The sequence below is a fragment of the Ambystoma mexicanum genome, chromosome 1p (genome assembly GCF_040938575.1).
Source record: "Ambystoma mexicanum isolate Mex_15411 chromosome 1p, UKY_AmexF1_1, whole genome shotgun sequence".
Lineage (NCBI taxonomy): Eukaryota > Metazoa > Chordata > Amphibia > Caudata > Ambystomatidae > Ambystoma > Ambystoma mexicanum.
Genome location: NC_090921.1, coordinates 1,126,847,648 through 1,126,866,877, shown reverse-complemented (window position 1 = coordinate 1,126,866,877; position 19,230 = coordinate 1,126,847,648). Strand labels below are relative to the sequence as shown.

Genomic DNA, 19,230 nt, shown 5'->3' with positions numbered 1-19,230 from the left:
TTTACCTGAGTTATGATCATTCGTACGTATGCTGTCGAGGTGCCGGTAACAGTTACGGGGTCCCCCTGGAAGGTCCCCGAGATGCAGGCCTGCTTGCGGGGGACACCAAGCACTGTTAAAAGGGTGCATGTATTTGTGCCCGGGGGAGCACGCAAAGGTAGCTGTTTCTGGCTGTTTTTGCTTTGCGTGGGGGCGTGTCAGGGGAGTTCCAGCCACGCCTTGCGTATACGGTTAATATGCACAAACAATGCCATGAACACATGGAGCGTGCATTTTTCATTGAATGCAGAGGCTCATGCAGTGTTGTTCTTGGCACAGAGCTCTTGCAGGATAAATGCGCACTTCCTCACCTTTGGTTTTCTCCGGCTCCACCAGAAATGTCGTCAGGCCAAGTACGGTCGTCGCCTGTCTGTTTCCACTTCCTTACCATTTTCCCCCTCCCTCCCTTATCTATGTCTTAGCTCTTGCACATCTGAAATGCCTTCAGGCCATGTATGATAATTAATTTCTATTCCTTACCGTTAATGGCCTGTAAGAATGTCATTGTATTTCCTTGTGTTCCCTCCCTTGCCTTGAAGTGCTTTGAAACACATTGGGCCTCATTACAACCTTGGCGGTAAGGCAACACCGGCGCCGGTTATTGCCTCACCCCCTCATTAAGAGTTCTGCTCGCGGGGTCGCCCTGTACGCCTGGTTAGACCAGACTTGCAGAGCAGCACCCGCTAGCAGAACAGGATGCTAACAACGGTCCTGTCATTAACGGGATTGTTGTTAGCATCCTCCCCATTCCCATTGAGCCCCTCTGGGGGCTCAAATGGGAATGGGGATGTACTGGGTCCCGAAAATTGGAATGACTGGACCCGCAAAGGTCGGAATGGCCTGGTAATTCCCATTTTTCGGGACCTGGACCGAGTTTGGGGGTAGCCATGCCGCTAAAAACGGCATGGCTTCCTCCAAACTCGTAATGAGGGCCATTATGTATAGGCGCTAAATAAATAAACTATCATATCATATCATGAATCGGACCCATAATGTCTGTTAATGTATTGCATTAAAAAGCTTACAATATTTTTTGAAAGCTTGATATTGGTGTTTTCTTTTTTCATCCAACCAGTCTACAGTGATTATATTTATCAGCTACAGGACATTCTCTTTCATTAGAGTAAGCAAGAGACCATGGGCCTGATTCACAGGAATGTTTTATAATGGTGCAACCTCTTTGGAGAACACTCTGTGAATCAGGGCCTAAGTATTCAAGACAGTGAAAGTATGGCCACATTTTATGAGGAATAAAATACTCACATCATATGTCTAAAGGAAGTCGCAAATCACTTTGTTGTTCCCTGACCATACAAGGCAGCATGGCCTTTGGAGTCTTTCTAATATTTGGTCATGATATGATATGATATGATAAGTCATTTGTAACGTGCCTGTACACAAGTGTTTCGAGGTGCGACAAGGCAAGGAAGGGGATAAAAAGGGAGGACAAAACAAACAATCTTACTAGGCCTTGTGTCATTCAGATTGTGCAGGTGCACAGAGCAAGGAAGAGGATAAGTGCCAGGGGGAGGGAAGGGGTGGCCGGCTCTAGGTAAATGCAAGCACGCAGGGGACTGTAGGGTTGCAGAGACAGTCCCTAAGTGTGAAGTAGGACCGAAGGCAGTGCATGGGGCTACTGGTCGTGAAGAAGCCTGGTGCCCATTAAGGTTCAGAGGGTGGTCAGGTAACCAGTTAGGGCAGCAGACAAGTACATCAGCAGGGGAGAGAGAGAGAGAAAGCAGAAGCGAAAAAGGAAGGTCTTGAGTTGCTTAAGAACCTTAGGTGTTCCTGCTCAAGTTTGAGAGCTGCAGGGAGGATGTTCCAGGGGGAAGCACCAGCAGAGGAGAGAGTTCTACCCCCACTCTCTGCCTGATGAAGCGTTGGACCCTCCGAGAGTTGGAGGTGGATGAATGGAGAGCTTGAGAAAGAAAGTGCTTAGGCGGAGAGAGTTGGATGTAGTGTGGTCCCTGGCCCCAGAAAGCCTTGTGGACTATGCAGAGTGTCTTGAAATTGATCCTTGCAGCCACTATGAGCCAGTGGAGAGATTTTAGGGCTGGAGAGATATGATCCCTGGGCTTAAGGTCAAGGACAAGTCTTTCAGTCCTGTTCTGGATTAGTTGCAGAGGGTGTAAGAGTAGAGGCAAGCAGATTTAGAAAGAGGCTGTTGCAGTAGTCCTGCCTTAGGACAACCAGGGATCTGGAGACATTGAACTTCTGGGGAAATGTGAGAAAAGAAAGAATACCTCTGAGGAGGTGCAGCTGGTAGTGGGACTTCTTATAGAGATCTGTGATGTGAGGAAAGAAGGAGAGTGTGGAGTCGAAGATGACACTAAGATTTTTTGCCTCGCAGGAAGGTGCAGTTAGAAGGCCCAAGGTGGGCGGCTAGAGTGAAAGAGGGAAAGTTTGAGCAGGGGTCCCAATAAGAAGGATCTCTGTCTTACTGGCATTAGAGCAGAGGGTATTACCCAAATTGTTTGTTTACAATTGTTCGAATGAACAATTGACCGAATTTAAAGGGTCACAATTGACCTTTTCACAATTGACCGAATATATATATATATACATATATATATATATATATATATATATATATATATATATATATATATACATATATATATATATATATATATATATATATATATATATAGGGGTGTTGGGGGGTTTGGCGTTGGGTGGGGGGTTTTATATGGTACAATTGACCTTCACAATTCGGTCAATTATGAAAAATTCTATTTTCATTCAAACAGTTGTAAAACGAACAATTCGTATACAACCGGGCAGAGATCGGCGGAGGCACACCATTCCTGAATCGCGGAAAGACAGTTAGGAATGAGCGCGAGAGTAGAGGCTGAGGGGAGCCTGAAGGAGAGGTGAGTGTCATCCCTATAACACTGAACGTTAGGAGAGAAGGTAGAGATGAGGTGGGCCAGAGGTGCCACGTAAAGGTCGAATAGCCAGTGTGAGAGCCCTGGGGAACACCACATGTGGAGAGAGAGAGAGGTGGTGGAGAGAAAGGATCCCAGTTGGCCCTGGAGGATCGATCAGAGAGGATGGAGGTCAACCAGGCTAGGGCCTGATCCACAATGCCCAGTTTGTCACAGAGATGATTGATCAGAATGGCGTGGTTGACAGTGTTGAAAGCAGAAGAAAGATCAAGGAGGATGAGGACAGAATGAAGGCTAGAATCGACATTAGAGAGCAGGTCTTCACATTTGTTTAGGAGAGCAGAGTCTGTGCTTCTGGCTGCTCTAAAGCAGACTGATGGTCATGTCAACAACCAACAGATTGAGTCTGGAGAGTAAGCAGGGAGATGGTCAGACTTTCCAGGAGTTTGCACAGGAAAGGAGTGATTGAGATTGGGCAGTAGTTTGCCAGAGAGAAAGTATCGGCAGAAGGCTTTTTAAGGAGGTGGTGCATAAGGCTGGAGTGAGGCTGTCGATGTGGTCCTTGATGGTTCTGGAGGAGCAAGGGAGCACCTGCTTGGACGATACTTTCAATCATCGGACTTGCCTAGAAACATTGTCAGGAGTGAACACAGGGAAAGTGGAGAAAGCAGGAGGAGGGGAGAGGCAGCCGGAGAGTGGCTTCGAGAGGTAGAGGGAGAGGAAGAGGAGAGAAAGGACAGGATGTCCCGAGCTTTGGTGGTGACGTGAGAAGGCAGTGCCCTGCAAAGGGCCTGGGAGGGAACAGGGGAGGTGGAGACTGTTGCAGGATTGGCCAGCTCCTTGCAGATTTTGAAGAGTTCGGCCATTTTGTTAGAGGCTGCAGAAATGCGGGCTTGGATGTAAGCTCTCTTCTTGGACAGGACAGAGAGTCTGTATTGCCTTTGGAGCAGGCAGCAGGCCAGTTTGTCAGAGGATGTGCCTGAAGCCCCCACTTCCGGTTGGAGTCAAACCGAGAGTTGCACTTCGAGGTGGGTTTCAGACGGATCCTCATGACAGGGGCAAGGACATCAAGAGTGTTAGAGATAGATAGGTGCAGGTTAGAGAGGGCTGTGCCAGAGTGTGAGTCAGCTGCAGGTGTAGGAGGAGGAGAGAAAGCGGCAAAAGCCTCCACTGACACACGCTTTATGGGCTGCATGACCGAGAAGGTGGGTGGGAGTGCTGGGTTAGGCTTCCCCTGGGGGACAGAGAGCATCAGGTGGGAGGAGAGAAGCAAGAGTTCAGTCGAAGAGAGTAGTGGTGAGAGGGTTAGAGAGGGGGATGTCTGAAGAGATGAGAACATCCAGAGTGTGCCTGGCAGAGTGTGTCAGACCAAAGGGTCAAATAGAAAGAGAGAGAGTAGAGAATGTGAAAAAGCCCAGTTTAGGGGTTAGAAGCATCCAGATGGATGTTGAGGTCTCCAGGGAGGAGAAGTTGAGAGGTAGAGGCATGGAGAGAAGTTGAGCGGTTGGCCCACTCAGAGAGGAAGAGGGCAACCGGCCAGGTGGCCTGTAAATGGTGGCCAGCAAAAGGGAGAGGCCAGTAGAGATAGATAGCCCTCAGACCAGGCATTCAAAGGAAGAGTAGGCCTGCGTAGGAATGACAGAAGCTGGGATCCATGCTGGGAAGATCAGAGCTACTCCAACTCCTGAATGGTTGTTTCTGGATGCAGAGAGGATCTTGTAGCCATCAGGGAGGAGAGTGTCAAAGCTCTTGACAGATCTGGCCGTGAACCATGTCTCGGTGAGACCGAGGCACAAAACCCCTGGGTGACTTGCAATATCCTTAGTAAGTGCTGCAGGGCCACTTTATTCTTTATGCTATGTTATGTTAATAGTTTTTCAATCTGTGCGCACTGAGGCTTACACAGAATGTGGTATATTGTGCTCCCACCAGGTGCATCCAGACCTCAGTATGCAAAGGAACGGCAGAGGGCATCAGAGGGGTGGCAGGATGAGGGGGGAGCAGAGTGAAACAAGCGTGAAAGATTTTTAAAGATGAGAGGGGCTGGAAGGGAGGGGTGGAGTTTGACAGTGTGCATTCCTGTAGTAACTGTGAAGAGTGATCCGAGCATAACACTGATTGGGAAAAAGGCTTGAGTGTAACTCCTGAGACCACGATTGTAACCTCTGAGGGCAGCTCTAGTCCTCTAGAGTAGCACTGAAATTGGCCAGTAAGTGGTTGCATGATCGGCTTGAGTTGTGCTCCAGCATACCCTTGAAGTGTGGAGGCTTGATTGTCTGTTAGGTACTATTGCAACCCGAAAGACCCCAGATGTATGAAGGACGTTCTTAACATCTTCTACTGATGAATAAATAGGTTGTGGTCCTGTGCAAGCATAACAGATTTACATCTTTAAACGCCATCAATGAAAATGTTTGCAAAATCAGCCAGTACAAACATTCTGTCATTGGAAGTGTTACAATACAAGCCATAAATATTATTTGTGCCTACAAAATATTCCTTGTGTGGCCTGCTCCATTTCCTGTGACTATCTCTTCCTGGGGCGAATTCTTGATTTGATCAGTACTGAAATTGATTTGATTCTTTTTGTCAAGAAACCTCTTTGTTAGATCCTTCAGTTCCAGATTCTACATAAATTCCCAGATTTAAAGTCAGACAGGTCAATAGGCAAATTAATAGAGGATGTGCACGCATGGCATCTCGTTTGCTCTGATGCACACATGCTGTGGCATTCAATGAAGCTTTGTGGATCTTCAACTACACCTTTCATTTTCATGCCATAGTTCTGCATATGCCCAGATAAATAGAATTATGTGAATGTGGTAGAGGCGGATCTGTGTGATTTGTTCGAGTTAATTAGATTGTGGTGAAATTGATCGATTTTTCTTTTTCCTTTTTGGTAGTTTTTGCTGCAACCATATGCGGGCGAGACCCCCGCATCACCACAAACCCCCATATTAATTATTACCCTAAACCCACCCCCTACATATGTGCGACAGAAACAGTCACCCCAAAATTACGATCAAATCAGCTAGAGTCAAATTGGGTAACATGGTAGAGGCAATTGAGTGGCATCCTGATTTAAAAGGTGATGCACAAGGACTGTGTACATCCACGTCACAGATTCACTTTCACTAACCTCAAAATGATGAAAGTACAGTATAATGAGTTGTCACACAGCAGTCATTCCGTGCAGCCAAAGAGGTGGCTGTTTCAGAGCTCCGCGACTATGGAATAGTGTCCCTTCGGCTCCCGCTGTCCTCCATCCTTGTGCACGTGTGTGAAGAGGCCCAGTGCATACGCTGAATAGTGGACAGTGGGCAAAATGTGAAAATCCCACTCATGAATTGGGGACTTTCTGCAATTTGGAAGATTTAAGCAGAATGCAAAGGTGCATTTCCGGGTGGTGAATTAGTTCTCCAGCCTTAGATTTCAGGAGACCTCATGGTTTATAGATGTGGTTTTTGAGCTATACCGTGTCCGCGCATTTGAAGCAACAAGGCACTGAAATAATGACGGTCGTCATGTCTGCCCGATCGCCATCTTCTAGACTCATGTGCACCAGTAGGATGGGTGAGAAGCATCTGAAGAGCTAAATTGGCTTTCTTCTGCACCTGCTCTGCCATCAGACATATACTGAATTCTACTTTGGAGAGATTCTTTTGTTGTATGTAAGCAAAGAAGCGCCCACAGCTTTGTTGGCACAAAACACCGATGGATTGCATTGGGCTACAGAAAAAGCTTTAATGTGCAGAATGGCAGCAGAGTGCCAGCAAAAAGTGACCCCTACTGGCAGGTGCTGCTGCGATCTGTGACTAAATTAAGGGAGCTAGTGGACAGCCCAGTGTGAGGCCACAGAAATCCAGGGTGACTTGCCAGGCCCTTTCATGAGCAGCTTATCTTCTATTCCTATACAGCATTATCAGGCTCGCCTGCCCCTTTCTACTTAGCATATTGCATTTGTAACCCCAGCACTGCAGGAAATAAACAAATAACCCCACGTGACCCTTACCAGTCCATGGCTCTGAACTGGGAGAAGGGTCACATGAGAAGAGTAGAGCTTCTGGTTTCATTTTGATGTTGTCCTCAGAGAAAGGCTAGGTATGATATGATATGATATTTTAATTATATTTGCGCCTATACACAAGTGTTTAAAGGCACGACGATGCGAGGAAGGGGAACAAGGGGAAACAAGACAATGACCTTACTAGACCTAGTGACATTAAGATCGCGCAAGTGCAGGAGAGAGGGAAGGGGAGGAGGAGCAAGTGCAGGAGAGAGGGAAGGGGGAAGGGGAGGAGGAGCAAGTGCAGGAGAGAGGGAAGGGGGAAGGGGAGGAGGAGCAAGTGCAGGAGAGAGGGAAGGGGGAAGGGGAGGAGGAGCAAGAGCAGGAGAGAGGGAAGGGGGAAGGGGAGGAGGAGCAAGTGCAGGAGAGAGGAAAGGGGGAAGGGGAGGAGGAGCAAGTGCAGGAGAGAGGGAAGGGGGAAGGGGAGGAGGAGCAAGTGCAAGACATAGGATCAAACATTGAAAACAAGAAGCGCAGCCAGCAGTTGGTAGTGCAAGGGTTCAGTGAAGAAAAACAGGTGGTAGATAAGTGCAAGTATGGGGGTTGTAGGGTTGCAGATACAACCTCAAGTGCATGGTTGCCAGGGCAGCAGTGCAGGTGTGCAACTGGGAGGGTAGGAACCTGGGCCCATGGTTCAGAGGGTGGCCAGGTCACCAGTGTAGTATGAGACAGGAGAGCAGCAGAGTAGCGGATGAGTCAAGGCAGAAGCAAAGAGGAAAGTCTTGAGCAGCTTCCAGAACCGGAGATGGTTCTGCTCAAGCTTCAGAGAGGCAGGGAGGCTGTTCCAGAGGGAGGCACCAGCCGAAGAGAGAGATCTGCCCAAAACTCGTTGCTTGGAAAAGCGACTGACCATGAGGGAGTTGGAGGTTGAGGAGCGAAGTTCTCGGTTAGGAAGATACTTCAGAAGAGAAAGCTGGAGATATTTTGGTCCCAGGCCCCGGATGGCCTTGTGGACGATGCACCTGATCCTTGCAGCCACTGGGAGCCAATGGAGAGATTTCAGTGCTGGAGAGATGCGATCCTTGGGCTTGAGGCCAAGGACAAGTCTTTTGATCCTATTCTGGATGAGTTGCACAGGACGAAGAGTAGAGGTAGGCAGATTTAAAAGGAGGCTGTTACAGTAGTCAAGCCATAGAGAGAACCAGAGCTCTAGATATGGTGAGCTTCTGAGGGAAGGTAAAGGAAAGGAAGAATACCTCTGAGGAGGTGCAGTTGGTAGTTCGACTTCTTAGAGACATCAGAAATATGAGGAGAGAAGGAGAGAGGGGAGTCAAAGATAACTCCTGAGGTTCTTAGCCTCAGAGGTGGGAGCCGGAGGAGGGCCAAGGGAGGCAGGCCAGAGAGTTGCACAAAAGATGGGTGGAGGTGTGCCGATGAGGAGGAACTCTGTCTTGCTTGCATTCAGACAGAGATCATTGGATGTGCACCACTCCAGGATTGCAATCAGACAATCCAGGATGAGAGAAGGAGAAGAGAAGGCAGAGGGAAGCATGAAGACGAGCAGGGTTTCCTCCGCATAGCACTGGAAATTGGAGCAGAGAGTTGCAATGCAGTGGGCGAGAGGTGCCAGGTATTGGTTGAACAACCAGGGTGTAAGGTTAGAACCCTGGGGTTCACCGCAGGTGGAGAGATAGAGGAGAGGGAGGACCCAAGTTGGAGCTGGCAGGGTCTGTCAGAGAGGAAAGAAGTCAGCCAGGTTATCACAGAGCCAGTTGAGCAGGATGGCATGTTTGACCGTGTCAAAGGCAGAAGAGAGATCAAGTAGGATGAGGACAGAGGGGAGATTAGAATCAAGGTTAGAGAGCAGGTTTTCACAGATGTTCAGGAGAGCAGTTTCCATGCTTATGGCTGCTCTGAACCCAGAGTGATGGTCATGGAGACAACCAACAGATTCAGTGTAGAGGTTAAGCTGGGAGATGGCCAGCTTTTCCAGGTGTTTGCCCAGGAAAGGAGTGATACGGTTTTGGGTGATAGTTAGCCGGAAGGGAGTGGTCGGCTGAGGGCTTCTTGAGAAGAGGGTGCACAAGAGAGTGCTTAAGGGGTGAGGGGAAAGTTCCGAAGGTGAAAGAGGAGGAGGAGGAGCAAAGAGGGTGGACAGGATGTCCTGGGTTTTAGAGATGAAGTGAGAGGCCAGGGCCATGCAGAGGGCTTGGCAAGGGACAGAAGAAGTAGACACTGCAGCAGGATTGGCTAGCTCCTTGGAGATTTTGAAGAGTTCGGCCGAGTTGTTAGACGCCTCAGGAATGCGGGCTTGGATGTGATCTCTCTTCTTTCAGAGAGTCAGTATTGCCTTTGGAGCAGACGGCAGGCCAGTGTGTCAGAGGATGTGCACAATGCCAACCATTTCCTCTCAGCCACCCTACACTTGCGTTTAAGGGTGACGAGATCTGAGTCTTACCAGGAGTTGCACTTGACTTTGGGCTTCACACGGATCCTCATGACAGGGGCAAGAACATCGACAGTAACAGAGATAGCAGAGTGGAGCATGGCCAGGGCTGTGTCAGGGTGTGAGTCAGCCAGAGGTGCAGGCAGGGGAGAGAAAGATGCAGCAAAAGCATCCACCGACACACGCTTCATGGCTCGAATGACTGAGAAGGCGGGTGGCAGTGAGGGGGTAGGCTTGGACCTAGGGGTAGAAAGAGAGAGATGAGAGGAAAGGAGAATGTGGTCACTCCGGGAGAGAGGAATGGTGACAGTCTTAGAGAGGGGAAGGTCTGAGGAGATCAGATCATCAAGAGTGTGCCCTGCAGAGTGAGTCGGACCAGAGGGGGGAATAGATAGAGAGAGAGAGTCGCAAAGGTCACAAAAGAGTCCTGTGACAGGACAGGAAGTATCAAGGAGAATGATGAAGTCTCAAAGGAGGAGTTGAGTGGTCGTGGCCAGAAGGGAGGAGGAGAGGTCTGCCTACTCAGAGAGAAAGGGGGTTATCTGACCAGGTGGCCAGTAGATAGTAGCCACTCTGAGAGAATGGCCAGGAGAGAGAGAAAGCCTACAGACCAGGCATTCAAAGGAGGTGTAGGGCTACATAGGAATGATGGAGGCAGGAATCCACTCAGGGAAAATCAAGGCTACACCCACACTGGAATGATTGGTTTTGGGTGCAAAGAGGATCTTGTAGCCATCAGGAAGGAGTGTGTCAAAGCTCACGACAGAGCTGGCCGTGAACCATGTCTTGGTGAGACCAAGGACATCAAGGTCATGTTCTTCCAGGAAACCGCAGATGTCAGAGGACTGTTTGACAGCAGAGCGGGACTTAAGAGTGGTGAGGTGGAGAAGGTTGCCACCCTTGGAAGAGTTCTGGGGAGGGGTACAAATCAGAGGTATTCCCTGCGGAGGTGCAGAAGGAGCCCGACGGAGGTAATAGGAGGTAGGAGGAGAGCACAAGGTAGCCGAGGAGGAGGAAGAAGCTGCCAGAGAAATAGCAGAGGGAGAAGGCAAGGTAGCCGCAGAGGAGAAAGAGGGTGCCAGAGAAATGGCAGAGGGAGAGGGCAAGGTAGCCGAGGAGGAGAAAAAGGGTGCCAGAGAAAAGGCAGAGGGAGAGGGCAAGGTAGCTGAGGAGGAGTAAGAGGGTACCAGAGAAATGGCAGAGGGTGGGGGCAAGGAAGACGAAGAAGGGAGAGAAGGGGTAGCAGGAGAGGGACGGAAATTGATAAGGTGTGGGAAGCATCTGTCAAAGATAAGGAGGTTGGCCGGAGGGCCTTGGACCAAGACGGTGCCATTCAGGTAATGATGACCTTAGAGGAATGGTAGGAGGCAAGGAGGGCCTCCCACCGGGTGCCACCATTAATGGGAGAGGAGGAGAAAGGTGAGAGCACAGAGACCATATGTGGAGTCCATAGGTCTGGCGAAGGACGACAAAGAGGATGTCAGTGAGGGTCTGCCTGGAGGAAGCGCTGGTGTATGTATCAGCAATAGGGAGGCCTGGGTTGGAGACCAGGATATACTTTTTGAACTTCTTCCTACCAGACTTAGTGAGAAGGGAAGGGTAGTCGATAGAGAAACAGTTGGAAAAGATAGAAGAGACAGAGAGCACCACATGTGCAGTGGAGGAGGGGTAGGGAGGTGAGAGAGGAATGTGGGTGGGAAATGAGAGAAGAGAGTAGGCAGAATGGAGACAAAGGGGGGGTGCAAGCAGAAGAAACAGAAGAGCTTGAGTGGGAAAGCACGACAGGTAAAACACAATGGTCACTGGGCCTAGCACAAAGCAGAAGACAACCCAAAGCAGACGGAATGAGGGAGGGAAAGTCAAAGGTGTGGGAGGTCTCAGTGCTGGCTCTGGCAAAATGGCCTGATCATGCTGCTGCAATAAATGACGGCAGGCCGTAAGTAGCCTGCAATTAGTGATGGAATATTCCAAAATGTATTCGAATTCCTTGCCACTTTATACATCATACTTGAATTCCCTTATTCTGTTCGGCCTGGTGGAAAAGTCCCTGCTCATTCGGTTTATTTCTCAACTTTTTACCCAAGCACACCACTTTTCCATCGCGTGCACTGTCGCTGCACCCACAGAGCTGTGATTCTCGGCAGCGGCACTCTTCCTCTGTGGCTCAGGTGCAATGTTGAATCTCACGGGATTAAGGTTTTACAGCACACTGTGCGCGTTATTCCCAGAGAAAGGGCTCTCCAAGAATCAAGTTAAATGATATATCGAATAAATACGACTCCAATTTGCAAATAAGAGTGCCAATGATATATCTTTAGAGGTAGTTCAATCGAGACAGGTTTTTCATTGACTTCTTGGTCAGTGCACACGTCCTAAACCGTGTGTCTGTGGGAGGGGCATGGGGTATCCCTCAGATATGCCATGGGAAGTGATGTCACAGGAAGTGAACCTATCAAAGTGAACTATCCAAAGTTCACTCAATTGGCCTTTCCAAAACGAAGCAAGTGCACAGGACAAATTAGTATTGGCCGTTCAGAAAATCAATCAACACCTGAAAAATAACCCAAGGAAAGACATGTTTCTTTCTATAAGGTTGTTTTCAAAGTATAAAAGGCATGCACCTTTTAAACCCATTAATCAGTATTCAAATAATCCCTGCAAAACAAAATCCCAATATGAGGCATTTCACACTGGATGGCATGACACTTGCATGTGGTCTAGCAGTCACGTTTCCGGCTGGGAACTTGATGACTTGCGTTTGAGTCCCGTTCTAGCTGTGGTAATGAGCGCGCTCATGGCCACAAAAACACTCAAGGGAATGGTGTCCACCCTCTGAGAAAAATGGGCACATTCCATCCACCCTTGTGTACCCTTTGCTTGTGCCCTGTTCTTGGCACTTGGCTGTATAAGAAAGAGAGAAGGTTGGAGTAAGTGCCTAGACGAGGGAGAAGCACGATGTAAAAGCGGCCATGTTGATGCGCGGAGATCGGAAGCATCCATTCCCTTCTCTCTGTTCCCTGTGTGTCAGTGAGATTCCATCTGAGTTCTGACAGTACAATAAGTCAATGTAAGAACACCATCTTTTTTTTAGTGTCTGCAAGCATTGTGCTTTTTAAACATCAAACTCTTATTTAGACATATTTTGACAGATATTGGCTGAGAATTGAAAAATGACAGACTGTTGGTGCTGCGATCTTCCTGATGAAGCCTTGTATGAAATTCTGGCAGGTAACTTCTGGCCAGATCTTCGATCCGTCATAGAAATGAGGCACAGCATTTTGTTGGTATTGGAACAAAAAGTGACACTGTGTAGACGGCCATGATTCTAATCAATGACCAGAGAGTTCTCAGTGCAATACCCACAAAATCTGATACCGTGGATTACAAGTGGCCCGATGTCTGGCAAACAAATGAACATGATTATGTGCAACTCAAAATCCCGCTGCAAACTGAATCTTGAATCGCTGCTAACAGGATTCTTCAACATTGCATTGCTGGAGACAGCGGCATTGAGGCTGAGGGGAACGAATACAGGTTTTTAAGGTGAACTAGAGAGATTTTCTCCAAAGCTGTTTAGGGTCTATATTTTGAAAATCGTATGTATATTGATAGATTAGATATAGATATTGTTGGAAATCCCCTGAACTGTCCTACCACGCCCCTACTGGTTCCCCTTCCATGCCCCAGCTGTGCTACTTTTGGATCATTAAAGCCCTGCATTTGTAACCCGGACGCCGTTTCCCCTTGTTGCTAAATTAAAATGCTTTTTTAAATCTTGTAACTTTTTATGCTTTTAATAAAGATGTTAAAAACAAAAAAAGAGAATTTGAAATGACGTATGCTCAGCTAGTAAGGACAGCAGCTCAAAGAGAAAATCAAGGGAATCTGAGGCATTGCTAGCCAGTCAGGGAATCTGAGGCATTGCTAGCCAGTCAGGGAATCTGAGGCATTTCTAGCCAGTCAGGGAATCTGAGGCATTGCTAGCCAGTCAGGGAATCTGAAGCATTGCTAGCCAGTCAGGGATTTTACAGGAAACAATATTCCACATTGCATTATTGTAAACTCTGTACAAATATTAGAAACCAAAACTGCATTTCATCAATTTATTTAAAGTTGAGTGACTCTATCACATATTAATTTACCTTATGTTAAGCACATTTAAGACTTTTGGTGCCTGTGGACAATCATTTATCGGTTATTTTTCAAAGTATAGTCGGACATTCGATAGAGGAAGGATCTCATTTTTTCCAATAGGGACAACTTCCTACATTGGCCTCTCTTGCAATCCGCAAATTGCACTATTCATTGTAGGGAGGTAGCCATACCATACTCTGCCGGAAATTAACACAACAGGTCAAAGTCCTGAATATCCTCCTCACCATTGCTTGTGCGGTGGGTCCGTCCACCTGGCCGAGAGCCAAATTATTCTAAATAGAAGTCCAGGTTTAGATTACAAAGTGGTGGGGGCATTACAATGATAGGTATTGCTGTGTGCCCATCAAATGGTTCATTTTCATCGATGAACTCTGTAATATTTCCAAACATCCTTCTATTTTCTAATGGGGTGAACACTGTGTAGCTTGGGGGCAAAGCGCCTGCTGAGATCATATACATGTGTGTTCTTTACTTACCCTCTTTGTATAGTCCATAGCCTTCAGGATAGAGAGATTTAGGGTCTCCAAGGAAGAGAGAACATCCTCGTAATCTCCCATGTGATTGGCAAAATAATCTGAAAAAACAAGAAAAAGAATGATATCATTTTTGCATTCCATCGCTGTGGCATGTAAATGAATGTCTTTGTGGGTGAAAGTGCTTTTTTCTCTATACACGATGTCAAACGTTGAATTTAAATAAAGCAGAGCGCATCCCCGACGCGCAAAAAAAATATGACACAGTAATTGTCATATGGGAAAGAGAATTTATAATCAAGCACCTCATTAACTAGCTAACATGCTGGATCTGGGCAGGCTGCCAAATTGCTTCAATAGCACTGGCACGATTTATACATGAAACGATGAGCTGGCGCTCGCTCACCCACGGGGGGGGCTATGCATAATGAATGATGGAAATGCATCTCATCTGCAACATCGTAAGCATGGCTGTCAAGAACGCAGCATCGGAATGTGGTCTGCACTGTTGGTATTGGTAGATAGGCACGCAGATGGAACAGCCTGGGCAGGTAAATGGGCGGAGCCAGAGAAGCCAGTCACGTGGTTGGTAATAGTGTGTAGTTGACTTGAGTCATGAGCCAGTTCATTTATGCAAAACTGTCTTTACTCCAGAAAGCATATCGTAATCGGCATCTGAAAATCCAACAGTCGACACGTGTTTCGTGTCTCGAAAATAGCACTTCTTTGGGGCTGTAGTTAAATGGGGATGCTGGTGTCTACAGGACCCTATGGAGTCAAGTGTGTAATCTGGTGTGTCCAGAAGGTGCGTGGCTCAGAAGCTCCCAGTGTTGCTGCAAGGAGACTGTGGCCACATCAGAAAAGAATCACACGTGTGAAGCCTAATATCCGGGGTGAAGTCCTAAAAATTAAAGTGGGGGCGACTCACCAACAAACGCAATGGGATGTGACGTTGCCAGCAGTTAGCATATCATGGTGAAATATGCACATTTCATTAAATTGCCTTTGCATAACCATCCAAATTGAACAGGACGAATGACATTTGCCTTTTATAAAATCAACACACGCAAAACCAGGAGAGGATATTTTCTTCTAATAGTGTTTTTTAAAACTTTAAAAGGTGTGCATGTTTTAAACTCCAAGAACCAATACAAATGTTTTCCCTGGGTCGTGCAGTACTGAAATGGGACATTTAACGTTTAGCTGTTTTATTTTTCATCACAATATATAGTGCAGTCGTGACGTCTCTGGCCTACAAATCTGCGAATGCGGTTTGATCCCCGAGGTCTGATCCCCGAGGTCGGTGTTAATTCATAAATTCAAAGAGGACATCAATGTTTCTCATTTTAGCTGGGGGGACTGAGTCCTCCCTCTGAATAAAGTGGGGGGACTCCGTCCCCCTGCGTGTACCCTCGACTTGAGCCCTGCCTACAGTTACAATTATGCAACCATATATATATATATATATATATATATATATATATATATATATATATATATATATACATATATATATATATATATATATATATATATACATATATATATATATATATATATATATATATATATATATATATATATGTGTATATATATAAGAATCGACCAGTTTACATTCGGCCAAAACACATTGGGCCTGATAACAAAAGTGCTTTCGAATGGGAAAACCCCACTGAAAAACGCTTTGTAAATCGGGCCCATTAACCCATAAGAACAGAATTCTTCCCTCTGCTGCTCCCCTGCCTGGTTAGCGCTATATCCGGCCAGGCACATACACGTTTATGCGCATATACCAATGTTTAGTGCTGCTATTGCAAAGCGAGAGAGGGAAAGTGACATTCACGCGGATCATAACACTGGATCTAGGTCAGGGGCTGGACCTATTTGGCCTTCCAATTCAGATTGCTAACTAGAAAGCAATTTCAAGCGCCAGCCATGCGAAGGCCAATCCCCAAGGTAGGAAAGGATAGTTAATTACATTTCTGCAAGATAGAAATAGAGTGCAGCCAAGTTGGCCAGGATAGAAGCCGGCAAAGACAAGAGGCAGCGCCCTCCATTCAGTCACCGGCGGTGCGCTTCCCCCTTACCTTGGCACGAGCATGAATAATCTTGCATCCTGCTATTAATAACGAGATCAGTGGTTTACCCTGTGGTTCATTTACCCTGTAAAATACAGATGTAAATATGTTGCCACACTGTTTGTATGAATTCCCTAAAGAGTGAAAAAAGCACAGAAATAGCAGACACCAATGTCAAGGCAGTGCGGATGGCACTGCTGGCACCCCTCCCCAGTCAGGGAAGATAAAGCCCACCAGAGACCACAACAGGGAGGGGCGGCCTTAGTGGCCGCAGCGCCCCGGGCAGCAACACCAACATTTGGTGCGCTCCCTCCCAGGTCATGGGCAGGGACGTCAAATTATTCAATAGGCGCTGCAGAACCCTATTGTAGTTAAATGCACCCCGGTCCCGATAGTGGAGCGTATTTAATTTCAATAGGGCACCTGCCGTGCCTTCTCCCACCACGCCAGAAGACTCCACCTAGCTGGTGTAGCGGGGGGCCAATAGCGCCCGGGGCAGTCGCCCAGGCAGCCCTGCCCTAAGGCCGGCCCTTCAGGACCTGCACTGTGGGCTAGCCAATGGGGAAAGAGCTCGATCAAGTGAGGGCTCTAGCTTTCCAGGTGAATGACCTAAAGTCAGGGTGCCCCTACTGGCCGCGTGGAGGTCGCTTATTCTCAGAAACGGTCGCTGGAAAAGGAACTGTGGAAAAATGAAATGTGTGGCTTCTTTTTCAGAGAAAAAAATACGTATGGAAAAATGCAGGGGGAAGTGTTTGACGAATCAATATCCTAAAAATGGGAGCATAAAAAACAAGATTGCAACCCCACTATATACCCATGTAGTAAAAAGTGGCCCTATTTTCGTAGACCACCTTCTTTTCATCATTTGCAGTTCCGGGTCCGTCAGGGTAGAAGGCTGTTTAGGGAGGATAGCTCAGGGGCAACGTGCTTGCATTGGTAACAAGACGACATGGAGCAACACAGGTTCGATCGCTGGGTCCGCGCTTAGAAACCTCTGGGTATTAAGCGTGTTATAAATAACATATCATATCATACACAAGACCATAGCTCTGTTACTTGCTGTGGCCTGATGGGTGGGCAGCTGGGTGTTTGACAGCTGGTCCCACGTAATATAGTATCTTTTCTCATGGGTGCAATTTTAAAGGGGAACAAGGGTTTTTGTCCCCTCCAGGTTTTGGGGCACACCATTTTGTCCCATTCATTTGCCAGGGGTGATGCCCCCCGCCGCCCAACATTTTCAGCAAAGTTACTCCACTGCCTTTCCCGTAATGTCTCACCGCACTTGTCTATTAACATCTTTTATCATTTAAGAACGTAGCTCATAGAAGACGTCAAGGCGGATCTCAATAGTTGGTCTTCCTTGGACCTCAACATAATTGTGACACAAGTGAAATGGGAAGAGTAGACAACCTGAAGACATTGGGAAACTGAAAAGGGACTAATATTTTATAGATGTACCATGCTGGTTCCATAGGTTTAGCATCAAGGCTAACCGCCTCACTACATGATGTGTGGTATGCTAAAACAGTGGGCACCTCATTACAGGTTTTGAAGTATTCTGGTGGTAAGTCTTCCGGAATACCACCAAACGGATGTACCATTACCGCCACCTGGTCCAGTGGAACTACTGCCGGAACACAAGTGGTGGTATGGCAGTGTTAGTACCCATTTATGGAGTCCATAAGACTCCATGGGATTTTGGCGGCATTACCACCGGCGGTAATTCTGCTGATTTTTTCCAGTTTTTGGTGGTACAGTGGCGGAATTACATCCAGTAGTTTGCTGGAGATTTTTCCTACATCTCACCACCAAATCTATAGTACGGCTGTGCAGTAATGCAGGGGTAATGGAGTAACCTCCGTTTTACCACAATTTTTTACTGAACCGCCATACTTGAAATGGGGCCATTGGTATTTTTTGAATACCGCCTCCGTTAACACTCCCAACATTATGTGCTTTGAAAAACCTGCCAAGCTGAAAGTGGAGAAGTTGCCTCCGCTGCAGAGGGCTAGCCCACAAGGCATTTTAACAGGATTTTCTTTGCTCTGGCTTCTTCCCATTGCCCACCTCCCGTTTCCTACCCAATGTCTCTTTTCCTCCTAATCTCTCCCAGGCCAAGCTTTCACCTGCTCGCCCACCTTTTTCTGAATGCTGCCTTCGCACCATCCCTCTTCCTTTGTCTCGCTCCACTTCTATCTGGTTCTGTTTTTCTCAATTTTTGTTTCTCTTTAATTGTAATGTTCTCACTCTTGTTATCCACATTCTCCCCAAGTCTTCCTTATTCATATCCTGTCTTTATGGTTCTGTTTTATTATATATATCGGTCTTTCATCCTGGATTTTCACAATCAATTACTTTCCTTCCTTCCTTCCTTCCTTCCTTCCTTCCTTCCTTCCTTCCTTCCTTCCTTCCTTCCTTCCTTCCTTCCTTCCTTCCTTCCTTCCTTCCTTCCTTCCTTCCTTCCTTCCTTCCTTCCTTCCTTCCTTCCTTCCTTCCTTCCTTCCTCCCTCCCTTCCTTCCTTCCTCCTTCCTTCCTTCCTCCTTCCTTTCCTTCCTGATAATTAACTCTCATTTTACTTTCTGTCCCTCTATCGTTTCACTTATATTTCTGTATCTTTTCCTTCCCTTGTTGACTTTGAATCTTTCATTCCATCTTTCTCTTTATTTCCCTTTTCTCTTTCTTGTTTCTTTCTTTGATTCTCTCTTCCTCTAGCCCTTTGTTGTTTTCTTTTTCCATCTTCCTATTTTTCTGTATTCTGCTCTTGGTCCCATCGCTTCCGTCTGCATTATTTCTCTCCCGGTTCTCTTCTTCTTCTGTTTCTTCTTCTTCGTTCTTGTGTTTTCCTTCATTCGCGTGAATCGCTTGCTGTCCCTATTTGCCCGATTGTCCTTCTATCTTCCTCTTTCACTCTCCCCGCTTCGCTCTTTTTCTTTCTCCCCATTACTGCGCATGACTCTCCTTTTCCCATTCTTTTCCGCTTTTGCTGCTACTCTTCCTATTTTGTTATTTATTTTCTCTCTCTTTTTCTCTCTCCTTTGCCCTTCCTCGCTGACCTTCACAGCTGTGCAGAGGCACTGCATTAGACTACCTCAGTCCTCCGAGGCTAAGATCACGCTTGGTTGGAGCGTAAAGACCACTCTAAAG

General features: G+C 47.1%; 1 protein-coding gene across 2 annotated transcripts in view; it reads right to left on the bottom strand.

Moving 5' to 3' along the window:
• Positions 1 to 19,230, bottom strand: part of NECAB2 (N-terminal EF-hand calcium binding protein 2) — a 1,606,005-nt gene that overhangs the window by 815,557 nt on the left and 771,218 nt on the right. For both annotated transcript variants that reach the window (XM_069604778.1, XM_069604779.1), the window contains exon 5: positions 14,011 to 14,108. In XM_069604778.1, coding sequence (XP_069460879.1) covers positions 14,011 to 14,108 — 98 coding nt within the window. The remainder of the gene's footprint in view (positions 1 to 14,010; positions 14,109 to 19,230) is intronic.